At 48.2% G+C, this 18,215-nt stretch overlaps 2 protein-coding genes across 3 annotated transcripts in view; both read right to left on the reverse strand.

Moving 5' to 3' along the window:
• LOC120841358 (caspase-1-like) overlaps window positions 1-11,952 on the reverse strand; it is a 28,450-nt gene extending 16,498 nt beyond the window's left edge. For both annotated transcript variants that reach the window (XM_040212236.2, XM_040212235.2), the window contains exon 1: window positions 11,791-11,952. In XM_040212236.2, the coding sequence (XP_040068170.1) occupies window positions 11,791-11,815 (25 nt within the window). In that variant the 5' untranslated portion in view covers window positions 11,816-11,952. The remainder of the gene's footprint in view (window positions 1-11,790) is intronic.
• A 2,558-nt stretch (window positions 11,953-14,510) lies between these two features.
• The window catches only part of LOC120841359 (nose resistant to fluoxetine protein 6-like), a 92,142-nt gene continuing 88,437 nt past the window's right edge, over window positions 14,511-18,215 (reverse strand). The window contains exons 14-15 of the mRNA XM_040212237.1: window positions 17,621-17,766; window positions 14,511-15,692 (exon numbers count right to left, since the gene is read on the reverse strand). Coding sequence (XP_040068171.1) covers window positions 15,414-15,692; window positions 17,621-17,766 — 425 coding nt within the window. The 3' untranslated portion in view covers window positions 14,511-15,413. The remainder of the gene's footprint in view (window positions 15,693-17,620; window positions 17,767-18,215) is intronic.

Consider the following 18,215-nt stretch of genomic DNA (forward strand, 5'->3'; position numbering starts at 1 on the left):
TCGTGCGAAACCCCTCCTCGATCGACACCTGCAAGATCTAGTGAATATTTGCCTCTTCGGTATCACAAAAATAAGTTATTCACCTGTGATGGATTGCGCCCGTTTTGTTTTCGTTTTTGCGCACCTAAAGAATATCTGTGCGGAATGTATTGTGCACTTCTCAGCAAGAGCTTATAAATTTATTTTCCACCCTTAAGTAAGATTTAAGAACACTGAGTAATCGATTGCCTTAATAGACCCTTTCCGAAATTCACACTGGCCACTGTGATCACTATCATCATTGTGAGGTTGGCGCAATGCGCGGCGGCGATCGAAAGGGCGCTCCATTTGAAGAGCTTCGTGTGTCCTGAAGCCGCCGCTCGAAGGCGGCTCTCCGTTTGTATACACGGCGGCTTTGGCTCACAAGGGTGGATGGTGAGGTGTTTTCTTCGGCGGTGTCGGGTCCCGATCATTGCGCGCCCGCGGCAGTGCACCTGGAAAGACCCTGTACGTGATCCGAACGGACAGCATCTGGGATCGACTCGTCGGGGTCCCTTTCTTCTTTCTCTTACCCGACGATGTTCGCCTTTCCGGTCCTCACCGCACCGCGTTTCTCCGTCCTGGCGGCTCTCTTTGCTTCTCAAGGGGAGCCAGGCCGTGATTCCTGATACTGCTTTCGGCTTCCGACTCGTGTTGGCTTTCGTCATCTTCTCTTTGGAGAACCGCCTTGGCAGGTGGCTACGCCGACGCCGCCACACGTGGAAAGGGTGCCCGTTCGGGCCCTTTTCCTGCGACCCTTCCGGTGTTCGGAGACCAGCGATCACCCAGGGGTCCTCGTTCGGGCCCCAGAGGAAGGGTGCGTGACCTCTCGTATGTATCTTATGAGGGCGTTGCCAACTACACCCAATAGGAGGGGTATTAGACTGTGATTGGGTGGAACAGGTTGCGGTCATGGGTTTTTAAACCCGAGGAGGACTGGGGAAGGGGAGTTTTTTGTACGAGCTCCAGGGAGTGACCAGATATACGCTCCCGGAGCGGGTCTTGCCGAAGGACTCCTGCCGTGTCCGGCAAGGATGATTGTTCTGTAAAATTCTGCTCTTGTAATTTTTATATTCGCTCTTAATTAGTAAACGCATTTGTTCTTCTTGACGTCAAGTCTCCTTGATGCGTTATTCGACATCCTCGACGAGAGGCAAGACTTCAAAATTGACATCAAGCAGCTAGCATCAGCATCAAACATCATCATCAGAGAAGAAAAGAACCTCACTGGCGCAGTCGACAGGATGCGTATGCAAGGCTGCTGATCGAGGAGTGCTGGTGACATCGAGACGTCTGCTGGAAGCCGGGATCTCGGAACACTGGGCGCGAAGAAGTCACGGACAGCGTCCGACGGACAAGCACCGTCTCTTCATACGGACCTGGGTGGAGGAGCACCGGAACCGCATCGGCGTTCACTGGTAGGTGCCCTTTCGTTTGCTGGGACTTGCACGCTCTATGACAGATCGGTATAATCTACGTAGTGGCAAGGGCAAACCAGGCGGTATGAACGGGGAGGACGGAGGTCGTGCGTCGGCGGTCAACGCTGAGGGTGATAGTAGCAGTAGTAGCTCAGAGATGTCGGTGGCAGACAAGATGTCACTAATGCAATTGCAATTACAAATCGCAGAGGCAGAACTGGAGAAGCAAAGGCTTCTGTTAGAAACTCAACGCCTTCAAAATTCGAGCGCGGTGTCCGTGGTGGATGGGAGGGGCGGACTTGGGGGTGCTGAGGAAGATAGGAGGCTGAAATACGCCAGCCTATTGAAGGGTGTCCTCGCCCCCATGCCTACTCATGAGCCGCTGGTGCCCGGATGGTTTGAGGATGTTGAGGCGACCCTAGACTCGTATGGTGTGCCCAACGAGTGGTGGGCGGGGATGGTCTTGCCGCGGTTGAGTGAGAGGGCTCGGGGCATGCTTGCCAAGCTCTCCGCAGAAGAGCGCAAGGACTATCGGACGCTCAAATCCAAAGTATTGGGGGGTCTGCGGCTGTCAGCGGCTGAATACAGACGTCTCTTTCTGAGCTCTAGGAAGGGTAGCAAGGAGACGTGGGAGCAGTTTTCGGTCAGGCTCGAGAACTACTTGCAATACTACCTGAACAGCTCCAAGGTACAGACCATGGAGGAGTTGCAACAGCTAATGGTTAGCGACCGCATGAAGGAGTGTCTTGCACCAGACGCTAGAGCCCACGTCATACTCAAGGAAAAGGGAGGCTTCCTGACCCCGAGCGCGATTGCTCAGCTCTCAGAGGACTTTGATGAAAGTCTGAGATCGAAGGGGGGTTCGGCTACGGACAGGGGTGGTACAACAAAAAAGCCGAATACAGAAGCACGCGACAAGGACGGACGGTCAGCCGCACCGTTCGGGCGCCGCTGCTTCGGCTGTAACAAGCCGGGTCATATCGCAAAAGATTGCCCTACCCGTAACACCAACCCCAGCAACCGGATGGGAAAACGTAACGAGGAAAAGGATCGCACGTTGGCAGCTATGGTCAGTGCGATAGAATTTGAGGTTGAGCCCCGAACCGCGACATCAAAGGAGGGCAGTGGCAGACACACGGTGTCACTAAAAAGTGGCGATGTGGATATTACTGCAATTGTGGACTCCGGGGCCGACATTAGTGTGATTCGACAGTCTATCCTACTTGACTATGAGGCTGCGGGCTCCAGGATTGAGCTAACGAGTGCGTTCGGCGATCGGGTGACCGCGGAGCTTGCCTATGTGCCGCTTAGTGCCGTCACGGGGGGCCCTTATGTCTCGTTGCAACCGGGAAGTCAAGGGGTGTTATGCGCCCTTACGGAGAGGTTGGTTGAGGGGGTTGACGCTTTGATCACACCTTCTGATTACGAGCAGCTTCTCAGCGAGCGAGTGTGCACTGACTCCGCGCCTGGGCCCATGGGGTCAGTGGCAAGTAAAACAGCTGAGAAGGGTGGGGAGATCGGTGAGCGGTCGTTAGAAGCAGAAGTGTTGACTGTAATGACGGAGGAACGAGAAACTGGCAGTGGGGCGAATCCGATTGCCAGGCATGAGTTTAGGCGATGTCAGGAAAGCGACACTACACTGGATGAGGCCTGGAAACAAGCTCGCGTGGGAACGCATGGAATGGTTGTAATGGACGAGCTTCTATACCATTGTGAACCAATGGCCGGTCGATCATGCAACCAGTTGGTGATCCCTAAGGGTCGACGTGAGGAGGTGCTCCGAATGGCACACGATTCTGCATGGGCTGGGCATCTCGGTGAGCGTAAAACACTTCAGCGCATCAAGCAGTCGTTCTATTGGCCAGGCGTGGCCGCCGATGTCAAGGCATACTGCCAAAGCTGTCACACGTGCCAAGTGAGGTCTCCCGCGCGACAGTCAGACCGAGTGCCTATCGCGCCGCTCACGAGACCGGACGCGCCTTTCCAAATGGTAAATATGGATATTATTGGCCCGCTAGATCCGCCTTCAGGTAGGGGTCACCGCTATGCGCTCTGTGTCGTGGACTACTGCACGAGATGGCCCGAAGTCATCTGCCTTCGATCACTGACCGCGAAGGCAACATGTGACGCTCTCTTAGAAATCTTCTCGAGAATGGGAGTTCCTGAGACGGTTTGCTCGGATCAGGGAACTAACTTTACGGCAAAACTCACTCAGGAGCTTATGGCAAGGCTAGGAGCGACGCCGCGGTTCTCTACACCGGACCACCCGCAGAGCAACGGACTCGTGGAGAGGTGGAACGGAACATTCAAGGCGATGTTAAGCCACGTAGTCCAGGAGCATGGGCGCGACTGGGATAGGTACATACCGTACCTCTTATGGGCGTATCGCGAGGTTCCCAACGCTACAACCGGTGAGACACCGTTCGAGATGATGTACGGTAGGGTGCCGATCGGGCCACTGGCTATACTTCAGAAAACATGGACGGGTGAGTGGACGGTGCCAGACTCGCTGAATGTCTCAGCAGGAACGTATCTGTCTCAGTTGCGAAAGCGCCTCGAGAGTGCATCCGAACGTGCAAAGGAGACAGGTGCGCTGACCCAGGAGGCCTATGCTAACCGGTACAACCTACGGGCTAGGGATAAGCAGTTCAGTGATGGGGACCAGGTCTTGTGGTCCGAAAGAGAAAAAGAGGGTAAGTTGAGGCCAAAGTGGACCGGACCGGTCACGATAGTTCGGCGGTTGCGTCCGTATTCCTATGAAGTGGAGCTCGAGGATCAAAGCCGTAGAACTGTCCACGCAAACAACCTAAGGGCATATCACTCTCGCGTGTCAGTAGTGGGCGTGATCTTCGAGGAGGATCGAGCGTTCGGTGATGTTCCTACCCTTCCGAGTGCTAAAGGAAATGAGGAAAGCGGTGAGCTTCCGACGGTCGCTCATTTGACGAAACCCCAGCAGTATCAGCTGAAGGCATTGGTAGAGAAAAACCGCGTCGTATTTTCTGAAAGGCCGGGAATGTGCAACGTTGGAAAGCATAAAATCACACTGCAAGAGGGGTCCGAACCGCAGCGTGCGTACCCGTACCGGGTTCCTATGGCGTTCAGACGAGAAGTGGAACGCCAGGTGCACGAGCTTGAAGAATGGGGCTTAGTGTATCCAGTGGAAAGTAGTCACGCGCATCCAGTGGTATGTGTTGCCAAGAAGGATGGAAGTATGCGACTGTGCATAGACTATCGAAAGTTGAACGCTATCACCAAACCAGATGCCTTCCCCATGAGCAGGGCCAGTGATCTACTGCTTGAGGTTGCAGGAGCAAACTTCATATCGATCCTCGACATGCTTAGAGGATATTGGCAGATCCCGATGGACGAGCAGGCGCAGTACTATACAGCGTTTGTGACACCGCAAGGTCAGTACGCGTGGAAGGTAATGCCGTATGGGCTCCGAAACTCAGCCTCTACGTTTCAGAGGATCATCAATCAGATCTTGGCACCACATGCTGAGTATGCGTGCGCCTACATCGATGATGTGGCGATCTTTTCGAGGACGTGGGAAGAACACGTAATTCATCTGGAGCGCGTCTTGGCAGCAGTGGCGTCCGCTGGATTGACCGTTAACGTGCAGAAATGTAAATTCGCTCGCAGTGAAGTACATTTCTTGGGGCATGTTGTAGGGTCGGGGAAACATGGCCCGGACCCAAAGCGGGTAGAGGCAATTCGGGACATCGCTAGGCCGCAGACGAAGAGAGAGCTGCGGAGCTTTCTGGGGCTGGCAAACTACTACCGCGACTACGTCTCCGACTACTCTCGTCTTGTTCTGCCGCTGACTGATCTCACCAATAAGCGCGTACCGCAAAAGCTGCCGTGGACAAAAGAAGCCCAAGAGGCATTCGAAGAAGTGAAAGCACGGTTAGCTCAGGCGCCTGCACTCTTTGCGCCTGACCCCCAAAAGGAGTACATCTTGGCTACGGACGCTTCACAGTTCGCGATCGGGGCGTGCTTGGCTCAGGAAGATGACAACGGAAAAGAGCGTCCGATTGCTTTCCTTAGCAAGAAACTAACCCCTGCTGAAACTCGTTGGGCTACCATTGAGCGCGAGGCGTTCGCGATCATCTGGGCCCTACAGCGGCTCGAGACGTGGCTATTCGCGGCATCGATCAAGGTCGTCACCGACCACAATCCTCTTAGGTTTTTGACACTCAGCACCCCACATAGCGCCCGTCTCACCCGTTGGGCTCTCGCGCTGCAAAAATTTAATGTCACGGTTGTACATAAGAAGGGCAAACTAAATGCCAATGCGGACGCGCTCTCCAGACTGGTGACGGCCGAGGCATGACCACCTAGAGGGTAAAAACGTGTAACCCTGCAACTTGCGAGACAAAAGAATATTCTGTGCTGTCATGGAGTGTGCGGGTTGCAGCGGCCGGAGGGCCCTACCAGTGGCTAATGTGTGATGGTGTGTGCATGTGCGAACCCTTTGACAATCCTGCAAGAGAGGATACTCCGGCCGCCTGTATTTGTTATGCCCCTCGGAGGCAGGAGAGTTCGCTGTGCTATGTTTCACGGTCGTGCCGTGTTTATTATTGTCCCAGTGTATAGAGTGGTCCTTCTACTCCATTTCATCGGCTTTGCTATTTGTAGTGACTATTGCGTATACATACATGTTGCTTAACTCCGTTAATTTGGATGCGATATAGTTGAAAAGTTGACGTGCTTGCTAAAGAGTAATTTTCTCTCAGATGGGGAAGGCGACACGTGTTTTTTTTTTTAAGAGGTGCTGTTGCCCTTGGGAGGCAGACCTTAACGTGGTTGCTCTATATGTACGTCGTACGTTGTTGTGTTCTTGTTTTCCTTTTTTTTTTTCTGCGACCTCTAATTTTTTTGTACTGCTAACCAGTCCTAGAAGTTCTGGCGCAGTCTTGGAGGGGACGTGTGAGGTTGGCGCAATGCGCGGCGGCGATCGAAAGGGCGCTCCATTTGAAGAGCTTCGTGTGTCCTGAAGCCGCCGCTCGAAGGCGGCTCTCCGTTTGTATACACGGCGGCTTTGGCTCACAAGGGTGGATGGTGAGGTGTTTTCTTCGGCGGTGTCGGGTCCCGATCATTGCGCGCCCGCGGCAGTGCACCTGGAAAGACCCTGTACGTGATCCGAACGGACAGCATCTGGGATCGACTCGTCGGGGTCCCTTTCTTCTTTCTCTTACCCGACGATGTTCGCCTTTCCGGTCCTCACCGCACCGCGTTTCTCCGTCCTGGCGGCTCTCTTTGCTTCTCAAGGGGAGCCAGGCCGTGATTCCTGATACTGCTTTCGGCTTCCGACTCGTGTTGGCTTTCGTCATCTTCTCTTTGGAGAACCGCCTTGGCAGGTGGCTACGCCGACGCCGCCACACGTGGAAAGGGTGCCCGTTCGGGCCCTTTTCCTGCGACCCTTCCGGTGTTCGGAGACCAGCGATCACCCAGGGGTCCTCGTTCGGGCCCCAGAGGAAGGGTGCGTGACCTCTCGTATGTATCTTATGAGGGCGTTGCCAACTACACCCAATAGGAGGGGTATTAGACTGTGATTGGGTGGAACAGGTTGCGGTCATGGGTTTTTAAACCCGAGGAGGACTGGGGAAGGGGAGTTTTTTGTACGAGCTCCAGGGAGTGACCAGATATACGCTCCCGGAGCGGGTCTTGCCGAAGGACTCCTGCCGTGTCCGGCAAGGATGATTGTTCTGTAAAATTCTGCTCTTGTAATTTTTATATTCGCTCTTAATTAGTAAACGCATTTGTTCTTCTTGACGTCAAGTCTCCTTGATGCGTTATTCGACATCCTCGACGAGAGGCAAGACTTCAAAATTGACATCAAGCAGCTAGCATCAGCATCAAACATCATCATCAGAGAAGAAAAGAACCTCACTATCATCATCTGAAAAATGGCATATGTGCCATACCAATGGCGGCTTTCTAATTACTGATGAAGGAACATGTTGAAGATACTAATAAGCTGAGGATTCGAGACCTATATATTCTAGACGTTAGCACGTTACGAAACCGGAATTGAATGCAAGCGCTGCGTAAGTGTTCATTTCTCTAATTCGATGTTAGTGGCACAAAATCGACTTCGAAACCCCTTGACTTTTACAACTTTATCAAGGCGTCTGTCTGGGTTGGCGCTTCGTTCTGACTGGTTGCATCGTTGTGGGAATCGACACTGGAAGAGATTATCCAGAAAAACCTGTATAGCGAAGAGATTATTGTCGTCTGCCGTTGACATGCAAAAGTGATGGTGCCCGATAAAATACTGCAGGCTACGGGTTCATTGCCGCCATTCGTATTGCAAAAGTTAAACCGCCATTTCAGCCACCAGATGGCACTGAATTTCGGAAAGGGTCTATTGCCCGACAATTTAAGAAGTTATGTAGATTTCAGCTTTTCCTTCGAGCAAAAGTCTCCATGTTGCCAACTTCTTTGTCATACATTTGATTAAAAGAAAAGAAGGCCCCTTCTGGAAAAAAACAACAACAATTATTTAGACATGGCCTGCATGGTATCGTACGAATACTCGCCAGCAAATGCCAAGTCTTTCTGGGATAGAAGCACAGGTAGCGGCAAGCTCCAAATTAGCGAAACGCGATCTGCGTCACGCAACACAGCAAGGTTCGCGTGCACAGCTACGATGACAAGACGTCCTCTAATCTGGTTACAGCAATACAAAATTTTTTTCAATAACCTCCAACAATAAGAAAAAAAGAAACTTTCATCCTTTTTACTCTGATGAAGAAGGAAGACCAGCGAAGCTGTACAATGGAAAGTAATGGCCGGCCGCAAGTCAGCAAGCCAGAGTGGAAAGGCTGACGCCATCTATGAGCGACGGTGGCAACCAGATACGTGGCTTGCCGCCGTCGCTCATAGATGGCGGTAGGTGTCCAGAGTTCGGTGTCTTCATTTGTTTGCGGGGGACACGATCCTGAGGAAACTAACCCTTAACAGCTCCGCTCTAAAAATACTTTAAAGGGATGGTGAACCGAATTTTGGATTTCAAAAAAAGCAATGCTGGAGATGTAGGCGGGACGCTACAATTCCTGCAACACTACTAGTAAGGCGGTATCTCAAATGGACGGCCGTATTTTTGGAAAAAGAAGTCGAGATTGAACCAGGCCGACGAGGCGCGTGACGTCAAGATACCTAGTTTCCTCCTCTCTTCGCTTTGCTCCCTCAAGGCCGTGAGGCGGAGAAGACGCGAGGCCGTCCCCTCTCCTTCTCGGAGAAACAGGACGTCAACATTCCTGCCAAATGCGCCTCTTTTTTTGAAAAATACGGTCATCCGGTCGAGATATCGCAGTATGGGTGATGTTTTGGTGTTTGTAGCATCCCGTTGCACGCTTTTGCCGCGTGTTTTGTGGAATCCAGATTTTGGTTCAGCATCCCTTTAAGATACCGCGGTGCACGCCTCGCAAGCTGTCATGTCAAGCTCCAGGCTTGTGTTTCAACATTTTGAAGATTGTGTCTTTTAAAAGTCGCATAGAAATGGTGTAATTTAGAAGGAAAAAAAAAACTCCTAGGCATGTCAGTTACGTTTTCTTCAACTAAATTAAATGTAATCAATTGACATAGACGCGAGCTAACATAACTACTCCGTGCGATTACCCTTCGCGTCGTCTGCTCGATTCACAATCGCCAAGTCACAGGCCGAGCGACCGCGATGTTGCGCCACTGAAACATCTCGTTGCCAACAGGACTATAGTTTTATGATAATTTTGTAGCCGTGAATCGTTAATTCTGCAACGACACCTAGGGTGGAAAAAAACCTGGCGAAAAACAGGGCGTACACGCGAAGAATAGCGGCGTTGTAATGGCGCGTTCACACAAGAAGCAGATCCGCAAACACAAAGCGTCTGAGATCGAGCGGTTGGAGCACGTTTTTGCTAACCGCTTCGAGACCGATTTGACCCGACCGCCTTCGCAAACCGCGAAACGGCGACCAATCGCAACGCGATGCTGACGCGACGTTGGTGGCTTTCGAAGCAAAATGGCATCCGTCGCTGGTGAGGCGTCCAAGGCGCTGTAGTCCAGCGTTACAGCAGTCAAATCAACAGAAAAACGTGATGTTCACGTCCGTCACTTGAATCCGCCGCGAAAAGAATTGACTCGTAATCTTAACGAGCTTCAAACCGGTGTTTTGGTTCGGGTAAGTTTGTCCATTATTCCAAGTGCCACTGCCCGAAGCTCGCTGCCTTGTTAGTCTTTGCCCGTAGAACGTCGCTATCCGCACCTGATCGACCAAATGTCAGCTTTTGTACCCACTAAGACAGTCGCGTGAACTATTGAAAACTTTCGACGCCGTGCATGACCACCACGGAAGCCGATAAAGACGTCGTGAGCCTGATTTCGTAGCCAACGCGCTACCGCGGAGCTGGCAAGGTACCTGCGCTATTTTGACCTGTATGTTTACTACAACCAAAATAAATAAAGCGAACATACTCAAGAAATAAAGTGTACCTACCAGCCGATGTAGAGTTAATCCATACGGCGTTTATTTGAGCTTAATGTCAAACAAACAGTAGACTCGATCGACGTGCGAGTGACGAGAGGAGAGTCCGCCACCAACGAAGCCACGACCGGCTAGCAAAGAACACATTCAACCGCACCACAGTCCACCAGACCACTGCACTCACAACTTCGAAAATGAAAAGAACGAACAATGAGGCGGGGAAACTGGCCCTCTATCATGAGAGCAAGGTCACCTATTGATGCCAGAAGGGTCCAATTCGAATAAAGGGTCCAGGGGCATTCTCTTCTCAGTCAACAAAGCGCGCCTATCTGGGCTTTGCTTGTGAGCGAAGTCGAGGGAATCGCAGGCGAGTTTTTCATGCCCATGCCTCTTTTTTCGCTGCCTGAACTCGTGATGCGTGCGAATATCCCCAAGAAAAATCGTCAAAGTGCCAAAATAGCAAAATTTGGCTTTAGATCGGGTATTAAAGTGGATTTCGGATTTTAAAACAGGGTTGTCAAACGCAAGTCTGAAAAGATGACGCGTGATCACCGAGAAACCGTCCGCCGCGCCTCGGTGTGTCTGAACCGCAACCGCTTCGTGTGAATGCGCCGTAAGGGTGCCGACCAGCGCTCGCCGCCGATACCTTATCAGTGATTCATCGTGAGTCATGTCTGAAACCGCTTTCACGCTACTCACCGGGATACAATCCAAAAAAAAAGGAAAAAAGATAAAAGAGCTTTATCGAGAAACATTACCTCAACTCGACGAAATGCGAAATCCGTTTTTTGAGTCACTATCTTGTTGACCTTCCTAGAAGTACCACTGCTTCTGGTAGCGTAATGCTATTCGCGACATGATGCTGTGAGCTAAAGGAATATACCGGGCATTTGTAAGGGAAAAATAAGCGTGTTTATTGCCCCGCGTAAATAAGCTCTGCATCGCAGAATTGCTCAAACTCCGCGGGAATCTTACGCTATCGGTTGGGATAGAACGCGAAAGTTTGAGAACATTACGTCACTTGAATTGAAAGACAGTTCAGAAAGGCGGAATTTCTTTCAAAGCCGACATATCCTCTTGAGCGTATAAGTATCACTGCAAGAGCTGAGAACGTGGATGCATGTGGCACTTAGATCAGTAAACAAAATCACACTCCGCGGCGTCACCAAAGAATAATATTGTTTTCTTGTTGAGAAGTTTTCTTTGCGGCAATAAATGCTGCAGGCACCCTCAATATAATTTTTGGTATGGACGGTATATTCGGCTCGGGTACACGTCGGCTCATAACGAAATTTCGCCTACCTTTTATATCTTTTGGTCCGGGTACCGTCATCACAACCACTAGCGTCACATTCGGATTACATTTTTGTTGTTTTGCGACGGGTATAGATTATTTACGTTGGCTGGAAAACACAATTCTCTTTTCTCGCGAACACCCAGGTGCTTTTAAATTTAAAAGGCCGGTTCCGCTAACTTTTTTTTACTTTTTGTTGTAACCAATTTTTTGGAGATCGAGTGCAAATGCAATACCCTATAGAACAGGCTTGCTACCATTGTGTTCTAGTTTGAGGCGCCGAACCAGAGCTTAAGAGAAACAGAAATAAAAAAAAATGGTTAAGCACATTTTTAATTTCATTGAGTAATCATTTACCTATGCAGCTACGAGCTGGCTATGCTAAAGGCGTACTTTGGAATTTTTTTTTCATTTATCTCCATATAATTAACCGGTAAATTGAACCACCGATATGACTTGATTGCACTATTGACGTGAGCATGTTACATGCACATATCCTTAACATTGTCATTCTGACTGGCTGTCGCTATTTTATATTCTCCTTAAGTTGTCAAGATACGTATATAATGCATTAGTAGGAAAAAACCGCTTACATTCCAGTTGGTCATTCATAGGCATTTCTCAAGGGTCGAATCCTGCCTGCCTGGCTGCGTGCTGGCGTCCAACGTGACGATATGTGAGCGGAGAACGGTGCGATAGGTTATCTCCGGACTTCCCTCTACCTCCCCTCCGCACCGTGAGCTGCCTTGGACAGTGGTAATCTGGAAGGTGCGTTATGCCTACATCGTCCAGATAACTCCAGAAATATGACGGAATAAAAAAACAAGAAAATTTAAAAAGAACTTTGAATCATATATTTTTTCTTTTACTTGAAGTCTAGCATAGCAGGTGATCCGATAGGTTTTCGTTTTTCAGCGCTAGGAAGCGCTGGCTCACATGCAAGATTGCGACCGGCTAAGTACCCGACAAGGTAGTTCAGGTACTTTGAAAGGAGAACATTTTGATGCGAGCGTGAGGAAAAATAAATTTAACTCGCCCTTTCAACGCCATTCACTAATAAAAAAAGCCAGGAACGATTCGCTCAATGTTGCTGGTTGTTGTATAGTCACTTTCAGCCACGGCGCAAGAAACTTGTTTAGGCGATGCCACAGCGTCAGATTATGTTCAGCGCGCCTGGCGCTTTTCTTGAACGCGGGTAGATGGCGCCCGAGTCACGAGGCCCTTCTGTTAGCTCATTTCCTATTATATTAGCACTTCTTCCCTATTGTGTCAGCAAGGAGAGTTTCTTCCTTTTCAAAGTCTGTTCACCTCCGCGGCGTCACCGCGCCGGTCGCCTTTCGCGAACGTGGGCCCCTCCTGCTTCTTCTATTTCACGGAGAGCTTCTTGATCGGAGCGCCCTCTACGTTGGCGTGAAACGAACCGTTCCTGGTTTGAAGCTAGACCCGAACACAATCTGCTCGCGCCTCCTCCCCGGCGAGAGCGACGAGTGGCATCACATGAATCTCTTAGCTTCGTAATTTTATCGTAAAACGTTTTTTTTTTTTTTTTTCATGTGAAGTGAAGCGTGAAGAAGCGTAACCGCAAATTTTCCTCCTAAATGTAAGGAAAAAAAAAAAACACGTCACGTGGTTTCATATCACCCGACTTATACCCAAATTAAGTTTCCCCGCTAATTTTAGCGCAAGAAATGACGTCACGTGACACGTGACCTAAACGCAAATTCAGTTTCCCGCTAGATTTAACGGGAAGATGGACATTACGTGACCTCAGGATAAATTCAGTTTTCCCACTGAATGTAGCGGGAGAAAATGATGGCATATGACTATATGTCATGTGACGCATACATAAATTCTGTTTCCGCGCTAAATTCTGCGGAAACATTCACGTCACGTGACCTATGCGGAAATTCTCTTTCCCGGCTATATTTAGGGGGAAAGTGACGGTATACGGTACATGAATTCAGTTTACCCGCCTGCCCGTCATTCCTTGTACTTTTTGGACGCAGGCCGACCTCGCGGAGAAAGTCCATGGGTCAATGGGTGGGGAGGAGTGAAGGGTTGGAGAGGAGTCGATTCAGTGTAGACACCTGGAGGTGGAGCTAGCGAAGAAACGCCTGGAGATTACTAGCGCTAAACAAAGAACATTTCACGTAGCAACACCATTGCAAGGCAAATTGCGACACTCTTTTTTTTTTTTTTTTTTCGACGGCGTTTTTATTTTGAGTGTTACAAACTGAGTGCTCCGGGCTTCGGGCTCGCCCCTCCCTGCGTCTCTTACTCTCAGTGGCGTCATTTGGTAAGACATAATAGAAGAAACGGGTACGTGAAAGGGTAGCTTCGGTTGCGCTAAAGTTTTTCTGGTCGCCGGAAAGAGGGCGGACTGACGTCACGTGCAAGTCCTCTGTATAGACCAGTGTCTGAACTCCTAGCCCTCGGCGAAAAAAAAAAGAAAATAATACTCTCAAACACAGGGCTCTTGTGAAAAAAGGGGCTGCGCATAAAACAGGATTTTTTTTTTGCTTTTTTACAGCACTCTTGGCATCGGTGTTGTTCTTGGAGCTTCGTGAACATGCATTTCTGACGTTCTTGCACAAGGAAGAAACGGAGTCTCGCAAAAAGGCACCAGCCCCCCCTCCTCCCTTACTGTGTTGTGGCGTCAGCATAAACGAAACATGGCGGCGTCCATGAAACAGAGCGCTAAATACCCACAAAAAAAAAACAACATTCAAATCCATTCAGATGAAATACGACAAACAGGCTTCGTTAAACAATTTGAAGTTTATTTACAAAAAGACACGATCTCAGAAACATAAGGGCGTAACGGACGACGTCATATGTCTGGGTTATGTTGCCCGTCATTTCAACATGAGCTATACACTTTCACGAGGTCTGCCAGAGTTCGAAACTCTTGCTTAAAACAAACTATAAAACACTTTTTTCTAAGTACCTTCATTAGTACTTTTTATTCGTTTGATATGGTATCAAAAGAAAGGCAGTAAATCTATACATTACCATAAATTAGGCGACTCGAAGTATCCCAACCTCATAGGGGGCGCTCTCCGAGAGTAGATTAAAGAGCGTGCAGAGGTCTACATAGATATTGAGCGTGTGAGTAAACTTCCCCTAAAATCGAAAGAACAACGAGAGGTATCAAGATGGTATTGCTCGCCGTTACTCCCTGTGCAACCCAGGCAAACATTTCTTGGTTACTACACTGCGATCCCCTTTTGACGATGCTATCCGAAGGACATCGTTAGAAATTTTTTGAAGCGTAGCCCCTAAAGTTTTTATGTACGCATTAATTCATTTTATCAATGACCCGATGAAATCGAAGAACGAAAGACCACTGGGGTTTAATCCGAGCACACTGTACACGACTGTGTAATAAAAGCAACCGCCCCATCAACTAAACATTGTTTTAAAATGGCACGTGTTCTTTCTCGTGACACGTTACATATCGTTCATCGACCTAGTTACTTACGCGTCTACAAAACCGTCCATCTCCTATTCCTAAATTCGTGCGTAGCAAACGTGAGGCCACGCTTCCGCGTCGTGACCGCACTGCACGGTGTCGTTGTAAACGTAGACTAAAATGCAGTGGGGCTCATATTTCACGTCGCACAAAACGTCCTCCAGATACGTCAAACTGGAAAACCAAAACAAAAAGAAATAAATCCTAACTACAAAACATCAGTCCCGTCAACAAACAAGAAAATCGCGATAGGAGTCGTCTCGATCCCCCGGACGTCGTCTTCCGCTGTTCACATATCTCGCTGCGGAAGCGTTGAGACGGGGACAATTGTAGACGCGTACCAACACGCGCACGGAATGCAGATCCACCTCCGCCATCAAAGACGTAACTCGGTAAGACCAACGCCGCCTAGAAGGCAAGGCCCACTCATGACGTTATCATTTGTGAATCCTCCGACCCGCCCCTAGCGGCAAACACACCGAAGCTGTGTTTGCCAAGACGTGCCGACGCCAAGACGCGTCCGTCTTGGCGTCGGCACGTCCGCCTTAACGTCGCCATCTGCTAGCGTAGCGCTCGCTGTGTGGGACGCTGCGAAACGCGCTGGCGGCGACGCTGACGCAAGCTAGGGGGTGCTGCGTAGATTCACTAGCGATGACGATTGAAGGCGAAAGGCGCGAGACTCCTCTTCTAGGTAGTATTGGTACGATACGGTCGCGTACCCCGCGTTGTTTCTCGTCGTTCCCATCAAAGCCTCGAAGAACTGTTCCGTTCTCCGGCGGCCCTCTTGTAGTCGTCGGGGTAGTGGTGTCCGTTAATCACGAAGTCGACGGGAGGCGACTCGGGCGAGTAGGCCGTGTTCGAGACGCCGTTGCCCGACCGGCCATTGCCACCCTGTTTCTTGGGCGCCCCCATGAAGGGCCTGAGGATGATCTTCTCCAGGTTCAGGACGGGCACCTCGAACAGCAGGGTGGCGATGAAAGCGACCGCGTATGAGAAGACCAGGTCGGAAACGACGTTGTTGGCCTGTTGCGGAAAAAAGTTCGGAATTTCAGAACAAGAAATAAATCTCTGCTTGAGGTAGGCTGCTAATAAGCTAGAATTAATTGAGTTAATTGGAAGGGCCAAAGTAGGCCGCACGCGTGACGAGAACACGTGTGAGTTTGTAAGAGAACGCAAGGGGGGAAGAGGAAGTGGTTGAATGAAAGTGTGATAGAGGAAAACAGGCGGTTCCTTTAGGCAACCGTCGGTATGTCAGTGCTTAAAGCAGCTGACCTCCAATTGTTTTAAGAACATGATTTACCGTAAAATAAAAAAAGACAAAGTTACAGATGTTGATGATTCATGGATGACAAGCAACCAAATGACCTCAAGAAAATCTGACAATAAGGAGAAAAAAAATTCAGAAACGCAACAAAGAGGCAACGCCTTAGACTAAGTGGGACGCAGTTAGGAACAGTATGTCAAGCACAAATTTTCATAGAAAGTGTAACTGCCCAGCATAAAAATAATAATTACAAGCGAGTAACGTATATCATTACATAAGTTCTATAAATTCGCCTAAATGCGGCCAGCTTATGGGGTGTTTATTTTGAAGGGATCCGATAACAATACTAACAAAAAAGATATGGCATTAAAATATGTGACATATTTCTATTGGCTTAAGTTTGAAAAGGAGCCAACATATGGCCATAATAATCAGCGGCATATGCTGGGGGATTCAGCAAACCCTGTCTCGGTTGAAAAAAGGGTGGACATCGACTATATAAGTCATCGACTTATGTCGCATAAATTTACTATACGTAGGTATATTATCTAGCGATTGCATCTCTCTCTCTCTCTCTCTCTCTCTCTCTATATATATATATATATATATATATATATATATATATATATTTGATTTTTACTTCCTTACTCAAGAGGTAATAAAACCCATGAATGTGAGGTCAAAACCTATATGATTGATATTTCACATAATTTTGAAGGCATCCTACAGCAAGTTATAACAATAGTATATACCTCCCAATCTTTCGTGGATTTCGAGAAACTTTTCCTTCTAGTTTACACCCTAACACGAGAAAAAAATATTGTTATGGCAGCACCGTTTACATATAAGACCACGTTTAGGATTTACATGTTAAACAACATTTAATAAACTCCGTAAACCAGCCCCTTGTCCATTCCACGAAACATTGAAATAAGAAAAACGCACTTGAAGATTCAACTGTATATATACCTTCACTTAGACAAAGGTTGAGATATACGAAAAGTAAATAAAAATGGCATTATGTTGATAAAGCAATTAATCCAAAAGGGCAAGCGAGCTGGACAACAATAACGATAATAATCTCTTGAGAAGGGGAACAAAGGGGACAAAGGATAAACACAAATCTTCAAACACTATGACGAGGCGGATTCTTCAGTCGCGCACCAGTTACCTAACAGTGTTTGGAGATTTGTGTTTGTCCTTTGCCCTCTTTGATTCCCTTCTCCAGGGATCATTATCGTTATGGTATTGTGTATTGTTTCGTTACAAACAGTTCAATCGCTTACACGTTTTTTTAAAATCATAATATAGATTTATAATATTTACTCCCAAAGTCTACAATATACCTCGTGTTAATCTATGAATTGCTTCATATGTTCTGAAATCTCCAAAGAAAAAACCTCTTGAACATGAAAAATAACAAGAACGAAAGATTGGCAGTCATTATTTGTTTTACCACGTCGCATTACCTCCATTCGTGGGCCGCAGTGTTTCTAATTAATCAATAAAAGAAAAATTAAGGTCTTTCAAGAATTTTTTTATTATTACCATCTGGAAAATGCTTATTATTATATTTATAATGCGATATTAAGCCAAACATGTAATGGTAAACAAGTGAATTGTCTGCTTAGCGCGCCATAGTCATCCTACGTAAGAGGTTGAACAATAAGATATCTGAGCAGCTCACCATTTCGGGGAAGTGTCGGAGGAACACACGTTCTCTGAGGTTTCCGTTCTTGTACCACATGACCAGCGGGTGAAGAAGGTACGTGAGGAAGGTCAACCTACTCAGCGGCACCAGCGCCTTCCACTGCAGAAACTGTCCGATCCAGCCTGCAAATAAGCGCAGTCCTCAAAACTGAGAAATCATAAACTTCTTCAGCATACTCGAGAAACTATAAACATCGTCCTGTCCCCGCTCTACTAAGTATCAGCTCGACTTAGCCTTTGTTGGCGAGTTTCTCCTTGTGTTACATATAACAGGTTTTATACGCTAAAGCACTGATGAGTTATACAAACCGCTGTTAACTTTTATTCAGATATACGATTGTTTATATATATTTATATATTAAACAAGCCATGCATAAAACGCAGAATTTTTTGGAAAATAATATTTTGGCCGATGAAAGAACTCCAGGTGTATAAAATTGAAAAGAATCGCCTGCCAGCTCAAACAAACGTTCGAGAAATATTCGTAAAATTTTAGGTATAAACGGGACAGCGTAACCAAGACTCAGTTCCAGTGAAAAACGCTGAAACACTCACGACATGCAATTTGAATA

Source organism: Ixodes scapularis, unplaced genomic scaffold, assembly GCF_016920785.2.
Source record: "Ixodes scapularis isolate PalLabHiFi unplaced genomic scaffold, ASM1692078v2 PGA_scaffold3__209_contigs__length_174095766, whole genome shotgun sequence".
In the NCBI taxonomy this organism is placed as follows: Eukaryota; Metazoa; Arthropoda; class Arachnida; order Ixodida; family Ixodidae; genus Ixodes; species Ixodes scapularis.